A 24,043-nucleotide genomic window follows, 5' to 3' on the forward strand; every position below is an offset into this window, starting at 1 on the left:
GATGGTGGTGTGGATTACTTTGCCGCTTGTTTTATATGGAGATACTTTTCTGTCACCATATATTCCCTTTAGGAGGACACAAATCCAAGCAGCCCCTGCATAAATGCCCGCAGGGTGAGAAGATGAAGGGTCATTTAAAGATTGAGTGGATCCTTATTCTGCTCCTACATACCAAGTAAAGCTTTAGTTTCTTCCAGGAGACAGAGACTAACATTACTTGGCAACACACTGTTTGCTTCTTGTGAAATCCCAAACAGAACATTGCATGGATGCAAAAGAGGCCTGAGCCGTATCTGTCTACGAAGCAGAATTTGATTCGCCTCCACAGGCAAAAGACAAGCCTTTCTTTTTTTTTTGTTCCACGGTTCTTTATTTAGCATTCATGCTTTTGATAAACTTCATTATGGTTTTGTAAATCACACTTAAGCATTTAATTATGTATATATAAAATTATAAAGTAACAATGTGCACACAGCTGAAGAAAATAAATAATCTTTGTATCTGAACAATGTGAGTTCGCACAGCTATGAGCACATACAGTACCAGTTAACAGCTTGGACACACTTCTCCATTAAATCCAATGGGAAATTGTGTCAAAACTTTTGACTGGTAGTGTATATGCCAATACCGAATGATGTGAGCAATAAAAACCTGAAACTTATTTACATGTGTGGACTGAAAATGTAAAATGTGCATTAAAAATAACTCTTTATGACCCCTATTGCAGTGAATTTCAAGCAGTGGGTTTTAACATTGCTAAGTACTGTGGTTTGGGATAGATGACTTAGTTGGAATTATAATAGAAGTCACATTATTTCATTGCATAATATGAATAAGAGTCTAACTAAATAAAAAACTGAAATAAAATGACATGGCTCAGCAAAGCTGTAGATGTTCTCATCTTTATTGCAGTGCTAGAGAAATCCAAGCCATCCGCTCATATTTTATGAACTCTGGTGAAAAGTAGCAACTGAATGAAGATTTTTACTCTGCTGAATCAGACTGAAGAAAAACAAAGAGGGGGGAAGAAATTAGGAATTATAAACGTTGAAGGATAATAATGACATTTTTATAAACTTCCAGAATGAACAAAGCTCAGTACGTACATGCAGAACACATCTTACAGAATTAAATTATATTACCTTTCCAGCATCTCTGCTCTTGGCTCTGAGCTTGTTGACCTGAGACTCGGCGATGTCGGCACGTTCCTGAGCTTCCTCCAGCTCATGCTGAACCTTCCTGAGCCTGGACATGTGGGAGTTGGCCTGCTCCTCCTGTAAAATATCAAATATGCAGTTTTTTGTATTTACATTCCATTAAGCTTTCTTCATGTGTTTCTACATTCCCATATAAGATGTAAATGTGTTTCACTTACAGCCTCTTCAGCCTGTCTCTTGTAAGCCTTGACTTTGAGCTGCAGCTTGTCCACCAGATCCTGAAGTCTGTTGACATTCTTCTTGTCCTCCTCAGTCTGCAGAGATAACATATTGTTACAAAGGAAGTATATGATAAAAAACAGAAGTAAAGACTATCTTCAGTAGCAATAATTACCTGGTAGGTCAGCTCCTTGACTCTCCTCTCATATTTTCGAACTCCTTTAACAGCATCGCCTCCACGTCTCTGCTCAGCTTCGACTTCAGCCTCCAGCTCACGCACCTTTTTCCAGATAATAAGTTATTAAACATTTTGTTTAGCAAAAAGCTTAAATTCAAATTGATATGTGATTAACTTTAACCAGAACTTTTATTGTTCATACCCTGGACTCCAGTTTCTGGAGCTGCTTCTTGCCACCCTTCATGGCGAGGTTCTCAGCCTCATCCAGACGGTGCTGCAGGTCCTTGACTGTGACCTCCAGGTTCTTCTTCATCCTCTCCAGGTGAGCGCTGGTGTCCTGCTCTTTCTTCAACTCCTCAGCCATCATGGCAGCCTGAAATGATGGGTAGTTTCAAAATAAAATTTTGAAAATGATTTTATAACAATATTTTGTCATATAAAACTTTAATTAGAGAAGCAAGCTCACGTCAGTGATGGCCTTTTTGGCTTTCTCTTCAGCATTTCTTGCTTCCTGAACAGCATCATCCACCTCACCCTGAACCTGGACAAAGTCAGCCTCCAGCTTCTTCTTGGTGTTCAGAAGGCTGGTGTTCTGAAGATTAAAGATAGCCGCAATCAGTTTGATAAGTTTAAGGTTTGGCAGTTTTTTTTGGAGCTTCAAATGTAAATAGTTGAAAAGCAACCTGAGAGTGAAGCAGTCCAACACGCTCACTAGCATCAACCAGCTCCTGTTCAGCTACTTTGCGTCCTCTCTCAGTCTGCTCAAGAGCAGCTCTGAGTTCGTCAATTTCAGCCACCATCAGGCCATTCCTGCGCTCCACCATGGCAACCTGCTCCTTCATGTCTTCCTGTCCTCTGATAGCATCATCAAGGTGCAGTTGGGCATCCTAAGAACATAATTGTTACTTAGTCTGAATAATTTTTGCTCTTGAACTGTGTTTTCAATTTATGTTGTAGCAAACCAACCTTCAGCTGTGCCTGGACATTCCTCAGTTGTTTCTGGGCCTCAGCAGCCTGCCTGTTGGCATGGCTCAGCTGAATCTCCATCTCATTCAGGTCTCCCTCCATCTTCTTCTTGACTCTCAGGGCATCATTCCTGCTCCTGACTTCAGCATCAAGAGTGCTCTGCATGGAGTCGATCACCCTCTGGCTGTTTCTCTTGATCTGCTCCATCTCTTCATCCTTCTCTGCCAGCTTCCTGTCAACCTCACCTTTGACCTGGTTGAGCTCAAGCTGAACACGGAGAATCTTGGCCTCCTCATGCTCCAGTGTACCCTTGAATGAATTCCAACAGTGAAATTATCAGGGCAAAATTAAACCAGATTTCTTCTAACCATAAACTGACTAACTTTCTAGATGATCTATAGGATTGTGCAGATTCAGTATCATCAAACCTCTGCTTCCTCAAGTGCTGACTGAATCTCAGTCTTCTCCGTTTCCACAGTCTTTTTGGCTTTCTCCAGCTCATGGATGGTCTTTCCAGTCTCACCAATTTGTTCAGTCAGGTCTGAGATCTCCTCTGCAGAAGAAAAATAAAGTTAATTATAGCTACCATCCATAAAACTTATATTTGATTTAGTAAAAGTCGAAAAAGCAAGACATAATAAATAGCCGATTCTCTTTCTTGCTCAGAATTATATTGTCAATTATTGTTTACAATATGACTTACGCTGCAGGTTCTTGTTCTCTCTCTTCATGGTCTCCAGGTGATCCAGAGCCTCCTCATAGGAGTTCTTCATCTTGAACAGCTCAGTGCTGAGAGAGCGAGCCTCCTTCTGGGCTCCTTCCAGCTCTGCCTGACCCTCCTCATACTTCTGTTTCCATTCTGCCAGGACCTACAATTTTATAGGTTGGAATAATAGGTCATGATGTTTTGGGTTTTTGTGAAATAATTTCTAACAGGTGTAATATTCAGATTAGTATTTTACCTTATCAAAGTTCCTCTGCTTCTTGTCAAGGTTGGCAGCCAGAGCATTAGCTCTCTCCACATCAATCATGAGGTCCTCCACCTCACCCTGCAGCCTCTGCTTGGTCTTTTCCAAAGAGGCACACTTGGAGTTCACAGCTTCAATGGATTCCTCAGCTTCCTGCAGGCGCTGGGCAAGCTTTTTCCTGTGATGAACAATTTTCAGTCAATAATCAGTCAAAAGGAAAAAACTAAAATAAAAGCAATTAACATAAAAAAAACCAAAACAAACTAGTGACTCACTTGGACTCCTCCAGCTCCTCAGTGCGCTGAATAGCATCAGTCTCATATTTGCTTCTCCACTGAGCCACCTCACTGTTGGCCTTGGACATTCCCCTCTGCAGCTCAGCCTTGGCCTCCTGCTCCTCCTCAAACTGCTCTCTGAGCAGATCACAGTCATGGCGAGCTGACTGAACAGCGTGGGCCAGGGCATTCTTGGCCTGTGAAGGATCGAGACAGTTTTACCTGCTACATACAGATTCAGTTGGAAACACTATTTACATCTTACAAATCAAAATGATTTTATCCATATCATATCATTCTTATATCATATGTAGGGTATCATAATACCTTCACTTCCTCCTCAATGTGTCTCTTAAGCTCCTCAATCTGCTGAGTGAAAGCCTGTTTGCCTCTGGTCAGCTGTGAAAGAAGAGCTTCTTTCTCCTCAAGCTGACGTGAAAACTCACCTGGAGGATGATGAAACAAGTCAAAATGTTAGAAACTGATGAAGCCAAAAGCAAAACAGTTAGTTTTACACGTCACTCACCGTTTTCTGTCTGGAGTCTCGCTTTCTGAGCATTAATGTCGTTTAGCTGGCGAACATTCTCATCATTCTTGGTTTTCAGCTCACTCAGCTGGTCCTCAAGAGTTCTGCACATTTTCTCCAAGTTGCCCTAAATTCACAAAATAACACATTTAGGATCTTTTCAGTTCTGAAGGGAATTTGATTATTGATATTTATTAGCAAAACTAATATTCACCTTAGCTTTGGCAACAGCCTCCATGTTGCTGGAGAGATCATCAATCTCCATCTTGTACTCGCTCTTCTCCTTCTCCAGCTTCTGTTTGACTCGCTGGAGGTTGTCAATCTGCTCTCCCAGCTCTGCAACACTGTCGGCCTGCTTCTTGCGGAGAGCTGCTGCAGTAGCTTCATGCTGCAGAGTGGATTCTTCAAGGTCTCTGCGCAGCTTCTGGAACTCGGCCTCACGCTTCTTGTTCATCTCAATCTGAGCGGCTGTTGCTCCACCAGCTTCCTCAAGCCTCTCGCTGATCTCCTCAAGTTCCCTGGAGAGATCAGCTCTCTGCTTCTCTACCTTAGCCCGAGCAGCCCTCTCAGCCTCGATCTCCTCTTCCAGCTCCTCAATGCGAGCCTGAATGAAAGTTTTTTGTAAATCATGGCAGACAGGGTTTCTAATATTTTGACATCTTTTCTGTGAATTATATTTACTTTGAATGCATTTTATTTCTTTTACCTGGAGCTCCTTGATCTTCTTCTGAAGCTGAGCACCAAGAGACTGTTCATCCTCAATCTTGCTGAGGAGCTGGCTGATTTCAAAGTCCTTCCTAATTGTGGAAAATAAAAATAATGCTTTATTATTGTTTTGGAATTCAGAAACATTTTCAGTGACTGAACTGTACAACATACTTCTTGATCTTTTCATCAGATTGCTGCTTGTCATTCTCCAGATCCATGATGGACTCCTGGGCCAGTTTCAGATCTCCTTCAAGCTTCCTCTTGGCTCTCTCAAGGTCCATACGGAGCTTCTTCTCTTGCTCCAATGAGCCCTCAAGCTATAAAAGTATACTTGGAAGTAAATAACGATGCCAACACGAGACATTTTAATGTTAAAACAAGGCAAAATGTTTTTTTTTTACATCGTCCACTTGCTGTTCCAGCTTTGTCTTGGCCTTGGTCAGAGTGTTGACTTTGTCTTCCTCTGCCTGGAGATCATCCAGTGTTTGCTGATGAGCCTCTTGGAGGGCTTTCTTCTCTTTGGTTAACTTGGCAATGGCTTCATCTTGAGATGCCATCTCCTCTGTCAGGTTTTTCACCTGAAAATTGGGAAAAAGCAAATTACTTTGATGGATGTTTGTTTAGTTTGAATTATTTCAATTTGATAAAAATCCCAGAATGAGGTCAATTAAATTGAACCTTGTTTTCAGTGGCATGTTTCTCCTTCTCCACTTTGGCCAAGGTGAGCTCCAGGTCATCAATGTCTTTCTTCAGCTCAGAGCATTCATCCTCCAGCTTCCTCTTCTTAGCAGTCAGCTCAGCATTGATTTCCTCTTCATCCTCCAGTCTCTCAGTTGTCTCTTTGAGTTTGCCCTCGAGCTGGATTTTGCTTTTGATGAGTCCCTCACACCTTTCCTCAGCATCTGAGAGATTCTCAGTTTCCTGTGTTGTAAACATTATTTTAGACAGTGCAGTTTAGGTTAGCCATGAAAAATTCTTCATAAATCCAGTTTCCAACAAAATGTTTCAGAAAACATTCTACACAATTTCTATTTACTGCTCCCAACGAAAGTATAATTATGAGATGTGTGGCATTTACCGCAGCCACTTGGAGTTGCAGGTCATTCTTCTCCTGCAGCAGTGAAACCATTTTCTCCTCCAGTTCCTTCTTCTTGGCCAGAGCAGCAGCAAGGTCAGACTGCATCTTTTCATAGTTTTCCTTCATCTGAGCCAACTCCTTCTCCGTCTCAGCGCTCTTCAGAAGAGGCTTGATCTTGAAGTAAAGGTTCATCCATGGCCAGTTCTTAACATTCATGAATGAACGGATGTTGTACTGGATGGTGTAGATAGACTCTCTGAGGGGCAAGAATAAAAAAAATATGCTAATTTTATCTATAATTTAAAAAACAAGACAATTTTGCACATTTTGTAACCACCCCACCTCCTCTCCATCATCTTCACAAACTCCTTCCTCATGACATATCCTCTGCAGAGGGCCTGAGTCATGGTCACCAGCGAAGCCAGTTTCTCATCTCTCATCTCCTCAAGGGTACCCAGCAGACCAGCTTTGAAGAACACCTAATTTGTCAAGTAAAAAGAAACCTCATTACAACATCAGTTTCTGTCATTAAACACATCTTTAACCACTGCTTGACATTATCCTGCTTAAAAGTACCTTTGTGTGTCCAAACTTGTACTGAGTGTGGTCCACATCAATGGAGCCCAGCAGCTTCTCAGAAGCTTTCTTGTTGTCGATAAACTGTCCCTCAGGGATGACACTGGCATTCAGTACTTTGTATCTGTAAGGGATAATCATGATGTTTTAATTCTTTTTCTCTTCTTGACATCTTAAATAGATCTTATTAAACTCTGCTGTCACCTCTGCTTGAAGTCACCATAGAGGATTCTGCTGGGGAAGCCCTTTCTGCAGATTCTGATGCCCTCCAGCACACCGTTACACCTCAGCTGATGGATGACCAAGAAGTTCTCCATGAGACCTGAAAGTTGAAAATAATTCATTTGGATATATTCCTTTAAATAACTTTTTACTATTTAGTTGAAAAAAGACCATTTTGAGCTTTGTACCTGGGGTCTTTGACTCATTGGGAATCAGGCAACGCACAAAGTGAGGATGAGTGCTCCTCAAGTTGGTCATCAACTTGCCCAAGTTCTCCTGTGTGTCAGTAATACAACTGACGATCAGTCTTCATTAAATAGTTGTTAAACATTAATTCACATGAAGTACATCAAACTTTACATACCCTGAAAAGAGCAGACACAGTCTGGAAGGAACCACCCTTCTTCTTACCACCTTTCTTGCCACCACCACCTGCCTCTGTATTTACAGAAAATCAGTTCAGTTTATTAGACCGAAAAAAAAGACCAATCTGTTTACCTGTTAAAAGTGTTAAAAATGCCTTTTAATTATATTGTTATTGTACTTGACACATGCAGTTGTTTTGGATCAGTTAGACAGACACACATTTAATACAGATTCTTACTTGGAAGTACAAAATATACTCTGTTGTGTTTTATCATGTAGTGTGCTGAGTGCTTATATACTTTTCAATAAAGTTATAAAGACATGGTTCAATATTTTAAAGCATTGAAAAACACAAGTTTTTATTTTAAAAAAGGTCAAGAAGTAGTGTTTTACTGTTGTCTGTGAACAACACTTTTGCCAAAATTGTTGTTTTGAAAATAATTTACATCACAGTTTGAATTGGATTGAAGTTGGATCCTACATATGAATCTGCAGTTTCCATTCAGTAGTTTGACCATAAAGATCACAGCTAATGAAAGACAGCAGTTTCTCAATCTACTTGCTCATATTTACCCTCAGTCGAAGCATGAGCTGCATAAAGGAGCGCAAGCAGTTTGTTTGAGGACTTCTGGTAGAGCTGAACAACTGAGTCATTCAGTGGGTCCTTGTTCTTGTCCAGCCAGCCACTGATATTGTAGTCCACTGTGCCGGCATAGTGAACCAGGGAGAAGTGAGCCTCAGCTTTTCCCTTTCCAGGTTTTGGCTTCTCAAATGCCTTGGTTTTGCCAAGATGCTGATCATGCAGCTTGTTCTTGAAAGTTGTGTCAGAGGCCTTTGGAAACATGCACTCCTCTTCAAGGATGGAGAAAATGCCCATTGGCTAGGACATATTGATATTTCACATGAGAAATCAGTAAAAAAAAAAAAAAAAAAAAAGCAAAGTGATACACATTCACATGAACATTTGAACAAGAATCCTGAATCTTTTCTACAATGCAGGCAGCTACTTACCTTCTCAATAAGCTCAATGCAGGCAGCCAAGTCCATACCAAAGTCAATGAACTCCCATTCAATGCCTTCCTTCTTGTACTCCTCTTGCTCCAGGACAAACATGTGGTGGTTGAAGAACTGTTGCAGTTTCTCATTAGTGAAGTTGATGCAGAGCTGCTCCAAGCTGTTGAACTGTAAACAGATAGAGTTTATGTTTCCTTCAACATTTTTTATCTTTAAAAGAGCTCAATATGTCTTCAACCCACATCAAAGATCTCAAATCCAGCAATATCCAACACTCCAATGAAGAATGATCTTGGCTGTTTTGTGTCCAACATCTCATTGATACGGACGACCATCCACAAGAACATTTTCTCATAGACAGACTTGCAGAGAGCCATGACAGCATTGTTGACCTAGAAGAAGAGCATTGATATTTTTCTGAATCAATACTTTATAAATTCTTTATGTCTCTCCAATTTTCCAGCATGAAATGTAGTTTGAAGTACCTGTGGGACGGTCTGACCTTTGGTGACCATCTCATTTCCGACCTTGACCCTTGGGTAGCACAGAGCTTTCAGCATGTCAGCAGAGTTCAGGCCCAAGAGGTAAGCGATTTTATCAGCCTCTGATAGAAAGAAACATTTTTAGCTACCAGTGAAGATGTTAAACAGTACGCTACACTTTAATACTAGATTAAATTCATTTCCATGTAGGTTTTTAAAAGAAATACCCTCAGTGCCATCAGGCTCAGCCTGCTCCTCGCGCTGCTTCTGCTTGAATTTCATGTTGCCATGATGCATCACAGCACCAGTCAGCTTGTAAATAGCTATTTTCTCTTCAGCAGTAAATCCCAGGATGTCAATGGCAGTCTATACATAATAGAAAGCTTTAGTCTGACATCTTTCTTGTATGAATAACAAAAATCAACTAATCACACAAAAGATGTTTTACATCTGTTGCAATGAACTCCTCCACATCGTTGATGCTTTTTACAGTCACTTCACCCTGACTGATCATTGGATAGTCATATGGGTTGGTTGTGATCAGAAGAGCCTCTGCAAATGATTAGAAGAAACAATCATAATATAAATTATATTGTTTTTAGTTTTACCAAATTATTATGTTCAGATAGTGTAATCACATACCCAAGAGCTCAGGTTTGTGGCCTGTCATCAGCTGATAGAAGATATGGTAGCTCCTCTCAGCAGACAACTGGAAGGTGACACGAGACTTCTCCAGCAGATCTAAATTCAGGGAATCATTTTTATCAAATTGTATGTTGCATTTAAATTGCCCACTAAACTTCTCAAAAATTTTCCTGATATGTTTTTGTGTAAATTCAAACCACCGAGCCATCAAATAACAAGTGAAATCTGACTTACATGTTTCAATATCGGCTGAGGCCAGTTTTCCAGAGGTTCCAAAATGAATCCTGATGAATTTACCCTAAACATACCTCTTTAAAGTTATTGGGATTCTGGAAATATTAAGCACTGATGTTTTCATGTCTGTCTCTTCACTTACAAAACGAGAGGAGTTGTCATTCCTCACAGTTTTGGCATTGCCGTAGGCCTCCAGCAGAGGGTTGGCTGCGATGATTTGATCTTCCAGTGAACCCTATAGAATACATTTTACATTTCCTTGTATTCTGAACATTTCAAGCACAGTTAAATATCGTATCCATTTGGACAGAGAAAGCAAATATACCTGCATCTTGCCAGCTGCTGGCTCTGCCTTCTTTGACGACGTCATTGCAATTATTGCAAAGTACTGAATGACACGTTTGGTGTTGACAGTCTTTCCTGCACCGGATTCTCCTCTACGGAAATACAGAGAAATATTGTGGTGTTTTTTTCTCTTTTATAATATATTTCAAAGTGTAAAATAAACCTACTCATTACTACTCACGTGATAAGAATGGACTGGTTCTCACGATCTGAAACAAAGTTATGTTTGTATGTAGTAGATGTCACATTTTATCAAATTACCTGGTAAAATATGATTGTTTTGTTTGCTATGAGATAGAAATTGACATATTTTTTTCTCAATGTAGAATGTCGTACCAGTGAGCATGAACTGATAGGCATTGTCAGAGATGGAGAAGATGTGGGGTGGAGCCTCAATCCTCTTCTTGCCTCTGTATGCCACAACAACCTGAGCATCATACACTGGAAGCCACTTGTAGGGGTTCACAACGACGCAGAACAGGCCAGAGTAGGTCTGCAATAGAAAGGTAAAGTCTCACGTTCAAAATCACGGTCCAAATTTCACATTTAATTCCTGTTTTTTTTTCTATGTTAATGTTGTGATTTCCATCTGTGTGTTAAGGTAAAAGCTCACGTAGATCATCCATGATGCAAAACGCTCTTTGAGGTTATACAACACACAAGGTTCATTGAGGTGGGTCATCATGGCCATGTCCTCAATTTTGTCAAACTTTGGAGGGTTCCTGGGGTGGATGTCATCCTCTTTCACAGTGACAGACTGAACAGAAAATGTGTTTTTGATAACAGATACATTATTTTTACAATTATATTAAGATATAATGCCTAGATCAGAGGTGCCCAAACTTTTTGCTTCCAAGGGCCAAACTGAAAATGAGCCAGTGAGTTATAGGCCAAGCACTACAACTTTAAGGATGAAGCAGAAGTAAATGTATAAAGTTATTTTAAATATTGTTCAGTAGCTAACACAATGTATTTTTTCTTATTAGGGCAAAAAAAAAAAGTCACATGAAAAAAATGATATGGCAATAGAACCATAAAGCCATAGTTGAAGGGGCAAGAAAGTACAAAATTACAGAAAATTACAGCCACTAAACTGCAACCAAGTGCAACATGTCCACAACAAATAACAGTGCATGTTAAACAAGGCATGGTGCTGATATTTAGTGGGACACATGAAGTTGATCTTTGGACATTGCCAACCTCTCAATGTTAGGTTGCATCTGGCTCACTGACAAGATGAGTATGTCATTGACGTGTGAGTCAGTCAGGGTCCCTCTGAGTCTGGACTTGTTGAGGTTCATAATATTGAAAGTGAAATCTCTGAATGGTATCAATATAAACAACAACGAGTGGGCTAAAAACAGTGCTGGTGGGTCAATTTTGGCCCGCGGGCCCCACTTTGGGCACCCCTGGTCTAGATATTAATAAGAACAACAAAACAAAGAAGGGAAGTATAATGAAACACACTTTGTCCTACCTTTCCTCCCTCTGTATCAACTGTGGCTTTGCCACCTTCTTTCTTCACCAGTTTACCCTTGAGATACATTTCTTCAGGATCAGCCACAAAAACGTCTGTTTTGGCATCAAAAGGAGTGTTCTGAGCCTCAATCCTCTCTTTTTCTGGCTTGCGGAGGTATATGGCCGCAGGGCCATACTGCTCCATCTCAGCGTCTGTGCTCATGATGGCACTTTAGTCGAGACTGCGAGATGACAGCGTAAAAAAAGATAATTACTTATATATAAATTGTCATTGGAGAGAGTTTCTCCAAGCCATCTCTTACCCCAGTTTACCCCAACTGAGTTGTCCAGGTCTTTGATGTCTGTTGATGCTTTTAAACAAAGATTGGTACAGTCATTCAACTGAGCAAAAACTCAAGTAGCAGTAAACAGCAGTACCTACTCTTATAAACCTTCATGATCATGTAATCTTTCACACTGTTTTTCACAGTTAGTGTTTTCAGGGCTTCACAAGTTAATTTAAAGTATTTCAATCATTTAACAGCATTACTTGCAAATGTGTGCATACTAAGTTGTCGCATGAAGATAATTATTTGGACCTCTTCTTTAATCAACAAAACAATATTATGCATGCTGTCATGGAAAGAACATGACAAATAAAATTTATGTGATTAAATCCTTTAAAGTGAAGCAAATCAACACATCAAGCACTAACCTGTATTGGATGCTCGTCAGCTCTCAGCGGAGTCTGAGGCTCCTGCTTTTATAGAGACTCAAACTGTCTGGTCAGCAGCAGTCTGCCACTCGATTTGGTCAAGCATCCTTGTCATCTTATGACCCATCCAGTGGCACTGAATGTTTAGCAGCTGTTTTTTTTTCTAAATGATACATTTATTATCTGTTAAAAGAAATACTTGCACTGTAAATCTATAACATTAATAAATATTCAAGCAGTTATGGACCAAAGTTTTAGTGAGATAATGATTATAATTATAAGCAGTATTTAAAATAAAAGCTTCAAACTTCATCATTGCATAGGTCCATGCACATTTTATATATCATATCTTATGAGTGATGCAGTTTATTAAATGTTAATAGGAATGGTTTGATAAATACAAATGAAGGAAGTTGTCTCTTGACCTCCTCTTTTGAACCCATAAATGCATTGCCCTTAGTAAAATAAAGTCAAATGTCATCTATATTAAGTATCAGAGGTTGCTCACATTTAAAATATTTTGCAGTAAAACTAAGTTTTATGGCCTTCTTCTTTTTATGAAAATCCTGAATAATATTTAGATAAGGCAAAGTAACTTAAGATCCTCTATAAACACCTACTAGTTAAGAGCATATACGCTGTTTAGTATAAATAATCTCATGAAACATGTTTCATGATGAAGCTTTGGACTTCTGGTCATAAAACACTAGTGTGATGATAACGTTCAAACTATGTCCCAAAATAGATGCTGTGCAAAGTATATGTAGATTTGAAACTTTTAATTTGGTCCACGAAATAATTCACCCGAAGACATTTAATTTCTGAAAAAAAGATTTGATCACTTTGTAAAGGAAGTTGTTTCTTCTTACCCATGCAATTAAACATGTACATAGCCAAGAATGGATATTTACTTTGGAGAAGTCTCCAAGGGGTGCTGGTATATGGTTGCAAAGCACTGGCACATCTCGTGTTCCTCTAATAAAACTAAATGTAAGGCCCTTTCCATAAAGTTCAAGTGGTATTACACCTTGCCTTAAAAGGGATAGAACATTTGCCAACCAGGCTGAGATAAGCTCTATAATAAGGCTCCCTTGGATATCAAAGATCTTTATACTCATGCTAGATTTGATTCTAAGGATGTTGTTGCTGTTTTGGGGACTGACAGTCCTTGAAAAACTATGTGTGTCTGGTTTTGATACATTTCTGGCACAAATCCAAAACAAAATGATCTTCTTAATCTTGAAAAATATCTAAAGATTGCCCAAAAGCTGTTTAGAGATTAATAATGATTTGCACAATGCATTCATTATTAATACAAGGTTTAGCAGCTTGTTTCTTTAGTTCCACTTACAGTTGATGAAATGACTGAGGTATATCAAAGATCTGAACAAACATTTAGAAATAAAACATATACACTCAAATCAACCTTTCAAAAAAAGAAAAGAAAACATAAACAGTTGTGCAGCCTTGACGCCCACTTATCTAAAATTATTTTGACTATCTCTCATTACAGCATGATGTTTTTGTGGGTTTACTAGGAATTCTTTATATTTGGAATAACTTTAACTAAACAGAGAAATTTAGGTATGTTAAGAGTCATATTGTTTGAGAGGCTTAAAATTTTTTTTTGTTTCTCATGTGTTATGCTTGTTGTTAAATGTGTACTTGTTACCACTGGGGAAAGAAACTAACAAATGCTGCTTCAAACTTATGTAAATAGTTTTTCAAATACCAACTGTATTGACAGTAATAAGACATCGTTTTGGCACACAAGTTGTGCCAGCCAGTGTACACAGGAGCGTGCATCGCGTGTAGTATTTCCTCCGTGAAGAAAAAGAAAAGTTAATGTGTCAAGAGGTGAAACTATTTACAAGAGAAAATGTATCAACGATTTACAGTAAAATGAAAAATTTAAAAGGCTTGCGCCAAACCAAGCAGAGCTTACTTACACTGACGAACTACAAATATTATCCTATTTGTAGTTCTTTTACATTGCGCATGCGTAAACTTTGTCGAAGTCACCGGAAGTCCTACAGTGAACGACACGCTCGAAATGTTCAAGCTAGTTTAGCTTGTTTAATTTTGTATTACTTATTGCTCAGACTGTATAGTTCTTCAGGAAGACATGCCCACCTTAAGCGGAAAAACTGATGTTATCTTTGTAAGTTACAATTCTACGATTATTGACATTTAATAGTGCTTTATTGTAACTGTTAGCTAGCTAGTGTTAACTTTTTTCATACTGCTAGCCAAGACAACGCAGTTGAAGTTATGATTTCCAGTCTTTGAAACTTGGTTATATACATACATCCAAACCCAATTTATTTCACGTTATTGTTTTAATCCATTGCCATCCTGATACAGTTGTGTTGAAAACGTAAGATATTGATTGAAAAGTAATTGTTCCACTAACGCTGCATTATCGCGCTAAAATGTTAGCCATTGTTGTAAACGTCAACGAATGTGTTTTCTGTACGTCTTTCTCATCAGGAGGACGATGATCTGCCTTACGAGGAGGAGATTATCAGGAATCCGTACTCAGTAAAGTGTTGGATGCGGTACATTGAATTTAAACAGAATGGATCTAAATCCACTCTTAATATGATATATGAGCGAGCCCTGAAGGAGTTGCCTGGCAGGTGAGTCACATGGGAAGTTACCTTGTCTGGAGATTGAACTATGAATACCTGAAGCTTTATCGTTTATTAACATCAGACCACATGTGTAAACTGCCAGAAGGTTAAAAAAAAAAAAAAATGAAAAAGTTAAGTACACCAGTAGACCAGTTAAATCTGTTCATCTCCAAAAATAACATTTGCCTCTCCTCCCTAACCTCTGTTTTTGTGAATTTATGATTTTTAAAGATAATAAATTATTACTTAGGTCATTTAGAGATACTAATTTATTTAAGAAAGAAAATAATTCTTCAATGTAATAATATTTTAGCATTTAAGACAAATGTAAATTTCGTCATGACACTTATTTTGCAGAGTGAAAAGCTACTGACATTAATTCACCACAGTTGCCATTTCTTCTGACTATACCGCCATCACAATCATAAGCAAACTGTACATTACCTTAGATCATATGACATAGACTTATTATGGCATGTTAAGACTCCACAGTTGCACAGAGGGTGAGGTGGACAAATCTGTCTCTCCAGTGTTGAAAACCCTCTGACAAGTGGATGAATGCAGGCTAAAAATGTCAGTATAAATAATCCTATGGATAATGTGCTGTTAAACTGATCGCTCTTAATTATGTTTAAATAAGCATAATGACACCTTTTTTTAAAAACAAACCTTTTCTTTGACTGCAGAAGACACTGTAGTCAGATATCCACAGATTTATTGATCCTACTTTATAACTGGTTATAGCTGGGACATGATCAATTCAGATTATCTAGAGCAGTTAACATCACCAACTCTGTTTCTCTGAGCTGGCTCTCACAGCAGGTTGACTCTACCATTACAGTATATACATTTCTCTTGTTCCTTTGTGATGAGTAGTTTAATCACAAAGAAGTTCCTCTTTGCAGCAGGGTTTCACATTGCTGATTGTACAACACGTGCTAGGATTATACTCTTTATTTTAGTCATTTATGGGAGGAGCCAAGATAGGATTGTTGCCTCATACAGTTGTAATCAGTTTCCTATTTATTGAGATTTGTAAAGGAAATAAATGCAGGATCAGGCCTGCAAATACCTTTATACATCTTATGTTTTTTTTTTTTTGTTTTTTTTTTTATTTTTACAAAGGTTCTTTTTAAATTCTGTGACTGTGGCCCTTCTCAGAATGAAAAGTCTAGTCTTATACCAAAGGCTCCTGGATATGCCACAATATTTTCAATATTTTGATTTTTTTTTATTTAAGCTGGGGTGTTTACAATTCATTAACTTTGCTTGAAGTGTAGCTAGTACTTTTATGCTAAGTAAAAGAAAAGACTACATACATCCATATGGACAGACCTTATGCAAGAGCTAATCTTTTCCCTGTGCTTGTTGAAATTTCAGTAACAATTTCATCTGTGTTTACAGCTATAAATTGTGGTACAATTATCTGAGGGAGAGACGAAAGCAAGTCAAAGGAAAATGTATAACTGAACCAACCTACGAGGAAGTCAACAATTGTCATGAGAGGGCACTGGTGTTCATGCATAAAGTACTACTGACTCAATATAGAGCAAATTTACAGTAAATAACTACATTTTATTACGCACTATAGAGTGCACTGTGGACTAGGTACTTGAAACTAACCTAAACTTCTCTCCTTTAACTAGATGCCTAGAATATGGCTTGATTACTGCCAGTTCCTTGTGTCTCAGTGCAAAATCACAAGAAGTCGGCGAACATTTGATCGTGCACTCAGAGCTCTTCCTGTAACTCAGCACCCACGAATCTGGCCTTTGTATCTCCGCTTTGTCCACAACCTGCCTCTCCCTGAAACAGCCATCCGGGTGTATCGCAGGTACCTTAAGGTAAGAACATAAATGATTACCTAGATCTATACCACAGCTGGCATTCAGGATGTCATGGATCTTGATGTTGATTAAGGACATTCAAAAAAAAAAAAAGTAAACATCTCCTTACATTCCTAACAATAATGTTAATAATGGAATGTTAATTTGTCAATGGCTTATGCTTTTGGAATTGAACTTACATATTACCTCAACGTACACCAAAATTTCATCTTGTTATACCTTGTAGCTTTCTCCAGAGAATGCTGAGGAATACATAGACTACTTGCGATCTGTTGGACGCTTGGATGAAGCAGCTGTACGACTAGCAGCTATCGTCAATGATGAAAGTTTTGTGTCCAAAGAGGGCAAGTCTAACTATCAAGTAAGACTTGAATCTGATGTCAAGTACTTCCATATAAAGTGTTTCATATAAGCTCTACATAAATATTGATTGATCTTAACCATGTATGTTTTTGTTCAGCTGTGGCATGAGCTATGCGACCTGATTTCCCAGAATCCCGATAAGGTGACCTCTTTAAATGTTGGAGCCATCATACGAGGAGGTCTCACACGCTTCACAGATCAACTTGGAAAACTTTGGTGCTCTTTGGCTGACTATTACATCAGGAGTGGCCACTTTGAGAAAGTGTGTCTGCTTTTAAATGTCTTCAGTTTTATGCATAGATCACTTAACTGATGGAAAGATGCTTGTACAAAATATTTGTCTGCTTTATGTTGATATTAGTTAACCTTTCTTTTCTCAGGCACGTGATGTGTATGAGGAGGCCATCCTCACAGTGGTAACAGTACGGGATTTCACACAGGTGTTTGATAGTTATGCCCAGTTTGAGGAAAGCATGATTGCTGCTAAGATGGAAACGACTGCAGAGATGGGGCAAGAAGAGGAAGGTTTGTGTTCATTCTTTCACACTGGTTATACACCTTGCTGACACCCATCTTGTTACACATATTTCACTCTTTGCCGTTCTATTCACAGATGATATAGACTTGGAGCTGAGACTGGCACGCTTTGAGCAGCTTATAGCCCGGCGGCCCCTTCTGCTGAACAGTGTTCTACTGAGACAGAACCCACACAATGTTCATGAGTGGCACAAGCGAGTAAAGCTGTATGAGGGGAATCCACGGCAGGTGAGCTTAGTGCTTGTGTGCACTTAAATAAAAAAAACACTGGTAAAACGGCCTTAATGTAACTCATTACTAACCTATGCGTACTCAAATCCTTCGGTGCAGATCATCAACACATACACAGAGGCAGTGCAGACTGTGGATCCAATGAAGGCCACTGGAAAGCCTCACTCGCTATGGGTGTCCTTTGCTAAATTCTATGAGGACAATGAGCAGTTAGATGATGTAAGTTAATAAAGATTTTTCTTTGAGGATTATAACCCAGGGGATCCACTGAATGCGGATGTGTTGTGGAAGTGCTGCAGAGCGGGTGCGTCGGGCTTTCCACCCAGCACCCTGTTTCACCAGCTTTCCTCTAAATGCACGTTTTCCACTGTGTCATTTATGACAGTGAAACAGTCTCGCACCTAACGGCTGGCTGATCAGTGGATCCTAGGGGTGGTAGCTTTTTAATTTCAGATCAGATTTATTTACTTATTTATTTTGTAATTCTTTGGGTTGTCCTGTATTCACTGCTTTTAGGCCAGGACAATCTTTGAGAAGGCTACCAAGGTGAACTACAAGCAGGTGGATGACCTTGCTGCTGTTTGGTGTGAATATGGTGAGATGGAGCTTCGCCATGAGAACTATGAACAGGCACTACGCATACTAAGGGTAACACACTTGTATCATATATTTTAATCATTCTAGCAGCATCTCTAGTTTCTATTTATTAAAACAACATAGGCACCTGTCCTATGAAGGACACAATGGAAGAGAGTGAGGAAGAGACAGAAATAGAGAGCAATGGATAGGCAGGACAACAGCAGTGAAAGATTTCAAGCATCTTTAAGAGCTGTTGTTTTATAGCAATTTGTTTGAATATGACATCTGTCATCTAGCTCTGTTTGATACCTGTCATATGTTAGTCAGAAGTTATGTTTAATAGGGACGAACCGATTTGATACTTGCACATCGCAATGGGACATGTGCTGATTCAGTTAGGGAAACATGTTAAAAAACTATTATATTTTTACAAGAATGAGATGAAAGGAACACAGCTGCAAAGTGTGTCAGTAACATGAAAGTCATGTTTGCTGCCCTGAAACTTCAAGTGTTTGGGCAGCAAACGGTAAACAACAGAGATACCAAGAAGGTGGCTGCTAATGTCTAAACAACAGTTACTGAGCGTGAGCTGTACTCATCGGGTGTAAAAGGTAGTGTTTTGTGGAAACATGTAGGTTTTTATGGAAATGAGAATGGATGAGGCCTGTGTAAAGCCAAAATAAAATATAATAAAACTACAAACATGCAACAACACCTCATGCTTCCCCAGCATAGTTCAGAGCTGGAGAAAAGAGCCAGTAGTTTTTGTTCCTAACTACTGCTAATATGTTTATTTTTCCTCCAGAGTCTGTGGAAAAATAAAGTATAAAGTAGTATAAATGTGTCTACAGAGTGAAGTGGAAAAAAAAACCCTGAATGGGGGGGGGAAATGCGTTAAAAATCCTCATAATCGTTTAGTAATTGAATCATAGCACCCTGTGTTGTAAGCAGATTGTGAGGTACCTAAGGTAGTACACTCTTAATGTTGAACTCCCTTTACAGCGTGGTGCAAGGCTTCATGCTCTGCAGTACATCACGTGTCAAAGAACTGCTGTAAGAGATGTTTGGATTTGTCTTCATAGAGTCTTTGGCAACTCTGCTTCTCCTACTGAGCCTTGTAGAGAATCGAGAAATTCTTAAATATGCTGTCGAGATTAAAATCCAAGTCGCATATTGACAGACAGGCAAGGAGTACATGGTTGCTTCTTTACAGTAGATGTTTGGGAGCATCTAGTGGCTGGGCTGAGAACATGCAACAATATAGCAAACCTAGGGAAATCTATGAAATTGCTTTTTACTGAATGTGTTGAGTTACTTCACATGTTGTAGATACAATTGTACATGCATTCATATGTTAATTATTTGTCATAGAAAGCTACAGCCATCCCATCCAAGAAAGCAGAGTACTTTGATGCATCTGAGCCAGTTCAAAACAGAGTCTACAAGTCCTTGAAGGTCTGGTCTATGCTGGCAGATTTGGAGGAAAGTCTTGGTACTTTCCAGGTATGTTTAGTACATGTTAAATATAATGATGATCAAATATGTACAGTTTGCATAACTAAATGACAAGTAAACTCAGATCAAGTATGTTGTTTAGTTTGAATGATCATCCTTATTCATTTTTTTCCCTGCAGTCTACAAAAGCAGTATATGACCGCATCATTGATCTTCGCATCGCCACTCCACAGATCATCATCAATTACGCCATGTTCCTTGAAGAGCACAACTACTTTGAGGAAAGCTTTAAAGTAATGACATTCCACTTGTTCTTATCACATAAAGTAGAACAAAACAGAATATGCTGTGTACATTAAAGCTGGAGTCAGTGTTTATCTTACTCCAATATAAAGTCTAAAGTAAAATGTCTTTTCAGGTTATGTATAATAACCAAGTTAGTACAGTCTGAATTTGTTGAAGTAACACACGAGTAAAAGTATCAGTAATTTCACAAAATCAAAGTAAAGTAAGAAATTTTGGTGTTAGAAGACAGCAGATATTCATTACACTGTCTTAAGCATATTTTACTATGATAAATTTGATCAAGGTTCAATTTATGTTTTTAAATATGATTTATGCTATTGGATTTTTTTTTAATGACTGTATTAATGTATCAGGCAGCTACCCTCCTGCTAATGAAGTTAGCCCACATTTAAAGATCTCACTTCTGTGTGAAATGGTGAATTTGACATTATATTCTATAAATTGTTGTTTAATGTCTGTTAATATCTTTTCAGACATATGAGCGAGGTATCGCTCTTTTTAGGTGGCCAAATGTTTATGACATCTGGAACACTTACCTCACCAAGTTCATTGATCGTTATGGGGGTAAAAAGCTGGAGAGAGCCAGAGATTTATTTGAACAAGCCCTGGATGGTTGCCCTGCCAAGTTTGCAAAAAGTAAACAGCTTTGATAGAATTTTATCAACAACTTTTGTATATTTCAATCTGGGTTTTTTTTCCCCTGTTTTTGAAGCTACAAAATGCATTGAAACACTTTGTTTTTCCTTTTAGCCATTTATCTATTGTATGCCAAACTAGAGGAAGAGTATGGCTTAGCACGGCACGCCATGGCCGTCTATGAAAGAGCAACACAGGCAGTGGAAACAGAAGAGAGACATCATATGTTCAATATCTACATCAAAAGAGCAGCTGAAATTTATGGCGTCACGTATACGAGAGCCATTTATCAGAAAGCCATTGAGGTATGGCAGCATTTGTGTTTGTTTACTTTTACAAAAATACATTATTAATCTTTTTTTTTCAGTTCTAAAATGGGTAAAGCATTCATTATGTTCATTCATTTATATTCATCCAGGTCCTTCCTGATGAGCATGCCAGGGACATGTGTCTACGCTTTGCTGACATGGAAAGTAAACTGGGTGAGATTGATCGAGCCAGGGCCATCTACTCCTACTGTTCTCAGATCTGTGATCCAAGGGTAAGAAAGTTCCTGGTTTGTTTTTTAACAAAATGATACAAAAAATGTGAACTCATTTAATCATGTATTTTCATGTATTTATGAATTTGATCTTTTAGGTGACAGCTACTTTCTGGCAGACCTGGAAAGAATTCGAGATCCGCCATGGAAACGAGGACACAATTCGAGAAATGCTGAGGATCAAACGCAGTGTCCAGGCTACCTACAACACCCAGGTCAATTTCATGTCTTCTCAGATGCTGAAGGCTACAACAAGCTCCACAGGAACTGGTGAGAGGACTTTGCTTAACAGGGAACGTTGCCTTAACATCAAGAAGGCATATCTTTTTGGCTTTACCTACAGTGTTTTGATGTGAATTGTTGAATATATTTGTTTTAGCAATATTTTAATCTTTTCCTTAACCTTTGCCATGCTGGTGGTAATAAAAAGTTGGACTGTGATGCCAGTGGGCAGTAAGGGATATGACATGGGTATAGTCCAGTATAAAGCATGATAGCCAGCGATAACAGAATAAATGCTGATATAAATTTTGTGACAGTTGCTGCTGCTGTAACAGTCTTATGATCCCATGCCAGTTTCAGATCTTGCTCCAGGTCAGATGGGACTCGACGACATGAAGATGTTGGAACAGAAAGCGCAGCAGCTTGCTGCAGAGGCTGAGGCAGACAAACCCAAACTCAAGGAGAAGATTCTTTTTGTCAGGTTTGTTAATCATCATTATTTATTTGCTTCAAACATTACATAATGAAAAGGATGGCTTCATAGATCAGTCCTTATTACCCTGCAGGAGTGACACTTCTCGCATTCAGTTGGCTGAGCTTTCTAAGCAAGCCAATCCTGATGAAATAAACATAGATGATGATGAGGAAGATGATGATGAAGACCAAGGACCTGAGGGTGAGTATAAAAGATAATAGAATTAGGACAAATAATTTGCTTAAATAATTGTGCAAACATGTATTCTGGATTCAAGGCAATAATTGTATTATTTTCTTGATCTTCACAGAGGTTCAGCTCGAGCAAAAGAGTGTCCCGACGGCCGTCTTTGGCGGTCTTAAAGATGATTGAAACATTGCTCAAAATTATGCTCAAATGCAGGCTTTTGATTTCTCTTTTCAACTTTCAGTAGATGCGTCTTTAAATCTGAATGAATGTTTTGTTGTAACCTCATTTTTAGAATGATATAAAGAGCAAGAAAAAAAAAAATCTGTATAAATTTTTGTAGTTCAGTGAAAAGTACATCCATGTTTTGGCCACATGGTGTCAGTCTTTCTCAAGTTTCCAGCTCAAAGTATCTGTTCTGTCAAACATTTTTGTTTTAAGTCTGAAATACAAATGTACAAGAACTTCAGTGTGATGTAGTTTAATTTGTTTTGCAGCAACTTTCTATGAAACAGTCAAATGCAAAAAATGTTTTTAAGCACTTGAAATGTTGAGGCCTTTCTTTGACAAGAAGCTCTGCCTTACAAAACCCATCGGGGTGGAGCTTGGTTTCTTCAGCAGGGAGCATTCATTTCAAAGTGGACTTAACCGTTCAAGCCTCATGTTTTTGGCTTAAGTTTCACAAGTAAGTGGTTGGCTTGAACAATAAGCGTTTCAGATATTATATAACCTCTAGGCAAATGTTATTTTCCATATGTTGAGTTCAAGTTGCAGCCATATGTTACAAGTACAATGAATTTTAGTGGTTGAATAACAATTGTTTATGAGAAAATTTGGTGGAAAAAAAACCCTACCAGCTGGTTTTGTAATAATTACGAGGATGTTTGCTCACTGATCATCGTGTTTGACAGTTAGTTCTACAAACTGACCCATAACCCTGCCACTATTTGAGAATACACCAGCAGATGCTTCATAATCATTGAAACTGTCTTCACTTTGTTTACTTATGATGATACTGCTTCTGAATAAAAGTCACAAGAATGATCTTTTTTTTTAAAGTAAACTTCTAATGAAAGTCTTTATTTTGTTTTAAATATAGATTAAAATAGTGTGATGTATATTTTCTTTTATTACTACAACATCTTGCATGTCAAATTGAACACCGGGGGGAGAAATACAGAGAATAATAGTTTCTTTCATAATTAGATTAAAATGGCTGAAAGGTAATCGTCTTACGAAAGTTACTGTGTGTTGCTCTTGGAGAGTTCTTTCAATTTGATGCATCATGTGATGAGGTGTTTTTTGAGAGTTATAAATGTAAATCCAATAACTGGAAAGAAACTATTTGGTCATGATAATGAGAGCCAAGTAAACCTTGATTTCCTCCTTGCCTTACATCATTCTTTCATTTGGCAGCAGTCATTTTGTGTGTACTGCCACTTACCCTAAAATATGTATAAAGAAATCTGCAGGTGACACCTATTTTGCATGTAGACGGAAAATAGAGAATAAAAGTCAACCATAATTCACATCACGTGTTTGTATGAAGTCAGTCTTGCTGGATAGTTTTAATGGCAGGGTGTGATGGGTACATTAGTTCTCATATGGTAAACTACATAAACTCAAGGGTGCAAATGAATTTGAAATAAACCTGTGGATCTTTATCCAATCTCACCCACTACGCACAACAATGCTGCTACTTTAAGACATGAATATATTGTGATTTATTCCGTATTTTGAATATACTGAACACATCGAGATGTAGCCTAATCAATCTTTTTTTACACACAGGAATGAATAACTATACATATTCCGCTATATAAAAAAATAAAGTTGTATTTTACGGCTATACTTGACACTTAAATATGCCGTTTTCGCTTCTAACTATTTGACTGAACCT

The 24,043-nt window shown here is 38.4% G+C and overlaps 2 protein-coding genes across 2 annotated transcripts; one reads left to right on the forward strand and one right to left on the reverse strand.

The window, feature by feature from the left end:
- Window positions 1–885: 885 nt before the first annotated feature.
- On the reverse strand, window positions 886–11,761 carry LOC306765342 (myosin heavy chain, fast skeletal muscle-like). The gene is made up of 40 exons (XM_079252760.1): window positions 11,741–11,761; window positions 11,437–11,659; window positions 10,573–10,716; window positions 10,296–10,452; window positions 10,141–10,168; window positions 9,940–10,051; window positions 9,757–9,849; window positions 9,615–9,678; window positions 9,378–9,476; window positions 9,184–9,287; window positions 8,963–9,101; window positions 8,739–8,857; window positions 8,496–8,645; window positions 8,251–8,421; window positions 7,813–8,119; window positions 7,238–7,311; window positions 7,062–7,149; window positions 6,856–6,973; window positions 6,652–6,775; window positions 6,418–6,554; window positions 6,076–6,331; window positions 5,676–5,918; window positions 5,399–5,575; window positions 5,169–5,314; window positions 4,996–5,086; window positions 4,504–4,893; window positions 4,290–4,416; window positions 4,091–4,209; window positions 3,764–3,960; window positions 3,483–3,666; window positions 3,224–3,389; window positions 2,949–3,073; window positions 2,521–2,829; window positions 2,238–2,441; window positions 2,021–2,146; window positions 1,757–1,927; window positions 1,552–1,656; window positions 1,376–1,471; window positions 1,143–1,274; window positions 886–1,002 (listed from the first exon to the last, which is right to left on the reverse strand). The coding sequence occupies exons 2-40, from the start codon at window positions 11,638–11,640 to the stop codon at window positions 985–987; spliced, it is 5,814 nt and encodes a 1,937-aa protein (XP_079108886.1). The 5' UTR covers window positions 11,641–11,659; window positions 11,741–11,761; the 3' UTR covers window positions 886–984.
- Window positions 11,762–14,154: 2,393 nt separating this feature from the next.
- Window positions 14,155–23,505, forward strand: xab2 (XPA binding protein 2). The gene is made up of 19 exons (XM_079253567.1): window positions 14,155–14,293; window positions 14,623–14,771; window positions 16,170–16,293; window positions 16,412–16,609; window positions 16,839–16,973; window positions 17,073–17,237; window positions 17,356–17,500; window positions 17,589–17,740; window positions 17,843–17,962; window positions 18,260–18,391; window positions 19,694–19,825; window positions 19,957–20,070; window positions 20,557–20,719; window positions 20,834–21,024; window positions 21,138–21,260; window positions 21,359–21,530; window positions 21,837–21,963; window positions 22,049–22,158; window positions 22,268–23,505. The coding sequence occupies exons 1-19, from the start codon at window positions 14,258–14,260 to the stop codon at window positions 22,327–22,329; spliced, it is 2,550 nt and encodes an 849-aa protein (XP_079109693.1). The 5' UTR covers window positions 14,155–14,257; the 3' UTR covers window positions 22,330–23,505.
- The last annotated feature ends 538 nt before the right edge of the window (window positions 23,506–24,043 follow it).

Source organism: Telmatherina bonti (assembly GCF_933228915.1).
Source record: "Telmatherina bonti genome assembly, chromosome: 14".
Lineage (NCBI taxonomy): Eukaryota > Metazoa > Chordata > Actinopteri > Atheriniformes > Telmatherinidae > Telmatherina > Telmatherina bonti.